The 6,582-nt window shown below is 35.9% G+C and overlaps 1 protein-coding gene across 1 annotated transcript in view; it reads left to right on the plus strand.

The window, feature by feature from the left end:
- Positions 1-5,737, plus strand: part of fam234a (family with sequence similarity 234 member A) — a 6,352-nt gene extending 615 nt beyond the window's left edge. Inside the window, exons 2-12 of the mRNA XM_024284668.2 lie at positions 144-430; positions 513-623; positions 706-888; positions 2,255-2,379; positions 2,491-2,623; positions 3,508-3,634; positions 3,726-3,866; positions 4,336-4,417; positions 4,532-4,684; positions 4,764-4,866; positions 4,950-5,737. Coding sequence (XP_024140436.1) covers positions 175-430; positions 513-623; positions 706-888; positions 2,255-2,379; positions 2,491-2,623; positions 3,508-3,634; positions 3,726-3,866; positions 4,336-4,417; positions 4,532-4,684; positions 4,764-4,866; positions 4,950-5,155 — 1,620 coding nt within the window. The 5' untranslated portion in view covers positions 144-174 and the 3' untranslated portion in view covers positions 5,156-5,737. The remainder of the gene's footprint in view (positions 1-143; positions 431-512; positions 624-705; positions 889-2,254; positions 2,380-2,490; positions 2,624-3,507; positions 3,635-3,725; positions 3,867-4,335; positions 4,418-4,531; positions 4,685-4,763; positions 4,867-4,949) is intronic.
- Positions 5,738-6,582: the final 845 nt, after the last annotated feature.

Below are 6,582 nucleotides of genomic sequence, written 5' to 3' on the forward strand. Positions count from 1 at the left end.
ATAACTGTCATCATTTACCCTGGCTTTGCTCATATAAAGATTGACGATACACATATTTCACATGCTGGAATGAGCCACCAAAATGTAAGAATGTGATTTGGCTTTCATCGTTTCTGACATTATTATTGTCATTATATTTGCAGGTTTGTAAGCTGGTAATGCGTTGAAGCACCGATGGAGTCGACAGAACATCCCACTGAGGCCGATCCTCTCAGGAGAGAAGATGGAGCAGAAACGGCGCCATCGGCATCGGAGCAGAGGGAGAACTCCAAAAACGTCGGCGTCCCCAAACGGACCCACTGGAGAACAGCGATCTTTTTCCTGTCCTTGTTCATTTGCCTCACCATCGTGTTTGCCTTCTCCTTCATACTCCCCTGTCCCGTAAGAGCACAGTACCTCAAAACCTGGAACAGGACTTTCTCTGAAGCAGGTGCATCAAATGTTCTTTTTTTTATCTTAATATTAAATATGTATCTTATTTCCAACTGCACTTTTCTTGTTCTCCACTCCAGCAACCTATGACTTCCTAGCTGTTGAACATGCAAGCAGTGATAAGATGTTGGATATTTTATTTGTCCTAAAAAACACAGAAGGTGCAAACAACCTGTCATGTGCCAGTGGAGGTATAAAACAATATTCAGCTTCAATTTTACTCTCTCGCCAATCACAATTGTTCTTAATTTAATATACTCTTTTTTTTTGCAGGGCTAAGCTCACCGTGTCTGTTTTTTATCGGGGTGGATGGCACGGATGGAGAGACCCTGTGGGAGAGGCCGCTGGAAGCTGAGTTCCACTGGGCCCAGTGTGGTCAGCAGAAAGAACCAGAGAAAAGCTGGCACTGCCTGGTGGCTCACGCATACAACCTCACAGCCATTGACAAATACACCGGTCAGTGACCTCCCGTACTCCAACATATGGCAAATCATTATGATTGAAAAGTTGATTTTTTTTTTAATATCAGTTTTTAGATTAAAGAGTACTTCCTTTCCGAGAAAATACCCTAGCTAAATTATTACAGAATTTTTTTTTATTTTTTTTTTGCATTTTTTTCTCATTCTTGGACAAATTTACAAGTAATTACAGCTTTTTTTTCCAAGTATTATTGGGAGTCAAAAGAGAAAACAAGCTGTCTTACAAAAGGTTTACAAATGAATGGTTATAAATAGGGCTCCCACAAACAATTATTTTAATCAAACTCAATTTACCTTGGAGTCTGGGTTGTATGGGGTTCCATTTGTGTCAAAAATATGTTTTTGCATCCACTCTCTATATCTTTGGTCCATTATCCATGTCTACTGAACAAGTTCATTGAACATTTGTTCATGTCTATGTACTACTAAGCAATATCTTCTGTGTGTCCTGTAAAACGACAGGAGCTAACGACGCTAGCAACTGTTGCTAAGGACTTTTCTGATGACCAGATCCAGCAACAATACCAAAAGTTTTAAGCATAAAGCTGAAACATCACAAAGCTGTCATCAAAGAAGCATGCAGAAGATATTGCTTTGTAGACATTGCAATTTCATATTAAACCGGCGGCCGTTAAATATCAACAAGGGCTGCCTGTTTGAGACCCCTGATTTTAATAAACGACTAATCTACAATTATTTTTTCCGATTAGTCGACTAATTGGGATGGATAAGTTGATATAAAGCACACATCTTAACCATCATTAGCTTTAAACTAACTATTAAACTAACTAAAAACAAGGACAGTTGAGATGATAGTTAATTAAACTTAATGAATCGTGCATTCGTCCTTCATTCGTTTCTGGTATTAAAATAAGATTAAATCAAATGAGATCAGCATCTGAAACAAGGAACTATTTTTCACAAACGATAAAGTTTTAGTCTCACCGACTCAAATACAAAAAAAGTAAATTTTTTGGTGCGCTCACAACTTTGTTCAACTTTACTACACTCTGACTCAATACAATATAAAGTAACGACTAATCGACTATTAAATTAATTTTCCAATATTTTAATAGTCGATTAGTCATTGATTATTCAACTAATTGTGGCAGCCGTAGTTATAAATTATTATTAATAGGAAATAACAAGCGATTGTCCTGATAAAGCTGAGGATTATTGGTTGTTTCCAATGTTTTACATCCCCAAGAAATAAACATTTACAACACTAGTGTTTTTATAATTATTAATTCTACTTTGTTGATTTAATACTTTATTAACTAAAAAAAATGTTAGGTAAACACAATAAAACTGACACTAAGTAAACTGACTTTTGATGTTATCAGGTAAAATCATTTGGCAGCAGCCTCAGCCAACAGGTCTGCAGAGCTCTTTGCCTTTTCTCACCGTCCCAGATCTGGATGGGGACGAGGTCAGTGATGTCCTCCTGGTGGCCTCTGACAGCACGCAGGTAAACTTTGAAACATTTATTTGTTACAAACTTCATCAGTCACACTTCTTTATTCTTACAACACTACATTATTTTGTAATAAACCTTAATTTCTTCTCGTCTTGTTTGCAGACTCAGCTGGTTCTCCTCTCAGGAAAGACGGGCGTCCAGATCGGTTTTACCGTAGTTCTTGATTTTACCGACACGGCCAGCCACCTTCTCCACCGCACGAAGGGCGGTTCTTATTACGTAGTTTTACAAAAAGGTTGGTATTTAAGGAAATGATTGGAAAAATTAAGATTTACTGTGATGTAAAACTGTGATGAGACTTTTAGGTCTATAACCTTTAATGATAAAAGAGCCATTTGGTCCTGGTTCTTATGGACCGAAACTCAGCGAGAACTGGAAAATTTCACCTCAAAGTTAGAAAAATATACTTTATTTATGTTTTTGTGGCGATTCATTTATAAAATATAGCTTTGAAATGTTCTCTACAATTGAATTATTCAGTATATAACAAATGTTTTCACTTTAGACAATAGCACATTCAAGTTCCTTTCAAAATAAAAGACATCCTGTGTTTAACCAGACCCTTCAGCTGCAGCAGATATTCTAGTATTGTGACTTTTGTGTTCCTTCATCCTTTTTCTTCTTTTACTAGAATAAAAACATGACAACATTACTGTAGAATCCAAATTATTTTAAAATCTATACATGTAAATGCAATGAGATATAAATTATAAACCACTCTGACAGTAGATTCAACTTTTTACTATCATTCTGATCAGTTAGGCCAATCTGACATGTCAAAAATCTAAATACAATTAATTAATTAGTTAATTAATTGATTAAGTTTTAGGTTGCAGACCATTGCTTTATGGGATGTATTCATAAAACAAGTCATTTATAGTTGGTTATTTTGATATAACTAAAAGACTTTTTTTTTGCAAAAAATATTATTTTAATAAACTGGTAATTTTATTGTTTAAAAAGTAAATACAGAAATGATTTAAAAAACTGTATTTCCACATATTAAGACAAAAACTATCAGTTTTTAAATAGTAACAGACGTGATGAACTGTATTTGTGAACTTGGATAGTTGAGACCTGGTGGCTTTCTTTGGTGATCACGTCTGGTTTCACTTACAGACACCGGCGTGTATGGACTGGCTCTCTGGCGGATTGCAGCGAAGGCGAAGTTGAAGGTGGAGCTGAAGAAGGACGCACACCTGGAGAAAAATGCCAGTGACTCGGCTCCCCTCATTCCCATCTTTGAGTAGGTCCCTCTTTAACATTCACTCTTGTTATTTTAAAAAGATGGATTTATTAAAAAAGAAAATCTGATAAAAAAAAAAAATCATTTGCAGGTTTAACGGAGTGAGCGTGCTCCAGACTAAAAAGAAAGGCGATACATCCGACATGCTGGTTGTGACTTCAAGTGGGGTGGTGTTAATCGATGGGAACAAACTACAGCCAAGGTGGAGATTCAACACAAGTGCAGTCGTCAGGTATTATTATTTTTATTTATTTTTTTGGTAAAAAAGTGCCTTTATGTGTCTGTTATTTTAGTTATAGAAATAGTTTTCTAAAAAGAGCTCACATGAGGAAAGCTTTTATTTTGAAGGTAGTGATAATTCTCCTAGTTTGAGAAACAGCTTAGTACAACTATTGCTTTCTCTGAATAACTAAAAATAAATGATGAAAAAATGTTATAATAACAAATATCATATTTTTAATTGAACTTAATAATACAAGTGATGTAAAATGACAGAAATCTCTTGATGCAAATAATCATAATTTTTGAGTTAAAGCTTCAATTGTCACTTCTAATAATTGACACTTGTATAGTTTTCTATTGTTTCTTGATTATTTTACCCACATTTTTAGACCTATAAAAAATGTGTTTCCAAACTTCATATTTGCTTTAAAAAAATGTAAAATGTAGTTATCTTCTTAATAATTGTCTTTTTTTTCCAGTGAGCTCTCTTTTGGTCATTTTAATAAAGATGAGATTCTTGACGTTGTGGTTGAAGACAACATAGGCAACAATACAAAAAGAGTAAGTTCTATTGTATTTATGTTTCATGTTTTAAACTGAATAAAAGCTTGAAAATGAAAACTGAAAGCCGTTTAAATGTGATTAAAGTGTACGGGTCTGTGTATGGTGTTGTAGGTTGTTATCCTGGATGGTAAGTCTGGTGGCGTTTTGTGGGAGGTTGACCTTTTGGCTGTCGCTAACTCTCCAAGACCCGGGTCGGTGTACACAGCCAAGTCTATCTCAGTCTTTATGTTTTGGGGTCTGATGCCCTCAAACTCCAACAATTCTGTAAGTATACACATTTTATATTAAAAATAATCTAAATTCAGGATTTAAACAGATTTTTTTAACATAAATGCTGTTTCAGGAATCATTCGTGGGAAACCGGCGCTCTTACATGCTGCTTCCTCACTATCCTAAAATCCTTCTGGAGTGCTCTAATGTCATGGAGCACATCATAGCATTCAAAGGTTTGTTTGATCTTATATTCAATGTAGATTTTAGCAAAAAAAAAAAAAACGACACATTTTTGATTATATTCTTTGGATCTCAGCCACTCTCTTGGAACTTGGACGCCATGCTGCCTACATCCTGCTGACGGGGCCTCAGGTGGAGGGAGCCAATGGGACTGTCGTCCTCACTAAACGCAAGCTGAAGGAGGACGTCCCCTCATCTAACGTACTCCGAATCGGCTCCGTCGACGAATCCAACGAGGTCATCAAAGAGGCCTTCAATAGACTCCGCTTCAGCAGTCAATGAGCGAACGTGCGAAATCGTCGGCTTTAAAACCGACCCGAGACTTTCCAACTGCTGACCGCTAAAGTTAGAGGATTGTAGCATGACTTTTTCTGACGAGGCTCTTTCATAACCGGGAATACTTGATTTTAGATTCAGCTGCTGTAGATGCTTTCAGAAGCACAAGTAGCCGCTGTTCACTCCTCCTTGCTGATTGCTGTTCTCCTGCTGAAAAACCTCTGAAATGTGCCTTGCTGGATTATTTCTTGCACTTTACTTCATAGATGCTGGGTACTGATGTCCAGAAGCTGGGCTGTGATTTGGACTGATGCGTGCTGCTTTAAGGGCAGCTACCTCTTGGTTTTCCAAATATCAGTCAGATGGACAGACTGTAGGTACAACAGGTGCACTAAAAACAAAAGCATTTAAAAGTTTGGACGTAAACACACGTCCTAACCTTCACTGGTGCTGAAGTGACTGCATTTATCTTGGGATGGTATCCAAAAATCTGTTTTTTTCCCCATACAAAATGCTGTAACTCTTAAAGCCATATTTCAGAACAATATTTACAGATTTTTAACTCAAAAAAAGATTTTCTAAAAGCTCTTAGTGCAAAAAAATTACCATCTTAAAAACAATTATGTTAAAGAAACTGGATTGTGACTGTTTAAACTATTTTAGTCACATCATCACTTCATCTGGCCCCAAAAAACCTTGTTTCTTGTTTAAATTTAACACTATCCACCAATATGTATTTTTTTACCTCCTTTTTCAATTCTAAGATCCTTAATTTCAGCACTTGTTTTATTTTTAGTCCCTGAAAATCTAATTTCAGACTTTAAAAAAAGAAAGCAGTTTGCCTCACATTTGTTTTCATACAGTTTTTATTATTTCTGTTATATTAAGTAATTGGGGTTTTTAAGTTCATTTTGCAAACATGGCATTTTCTGTTAGAAAAATAAGTAAAACCTTTTTGCTTTATTTTTTCCTCTTCAAATATCTTGATCCTGTGAAATCTGCCTTTACTGAAACTGATTTTTCATTTTGTGATCAAATGTTTCAATTGAATAAAACATATATTTTAAGTGTAATCTCTTGTATGCCTTTTTTCTTGAGTATTAGTAAACCTGTTTTTATTCTTTCAGCCTACATTAGGGGTTGCCACATCAAATGATCATCCTCCATTCCGTCCATCTTTCATATATATATATTAATCAAATAATCCAACGTCAGCATCCTTGTTTTCTCCTGTCCCTCTCCTGGACTTAAAATATCCCAGTCTATGGTTGAGTTTTTGGCGCCCTCTGGTGTACAAAAAAATATTGCAGCTGCTGGAAAATTCACTGCGCATTTGACACGAGTCACGTCCAACATGGGCGGTGACTTGCAGTTTAATATTTTTCCCGAAACGCGACAGACTGTCCAAAATGTTGGGTATGCTTATATAAAAG

Source organism: Oryzias melastigma, linkage group LG19 (assembly GCF_002922805.2).
Source record: "Oryzias melastigma strain HK-1 linkage group LG19, ASM292280v2, whole genome shotgun sequence".
In the NCBI taxonomy this organism is placed as follows: domain Eukaryota; kingdom Metazoa; phylum Chordata; class Actinopteri; order Beloniformes; family Adrianichthyidae; genus Oryzias; species Oryzias melastigma.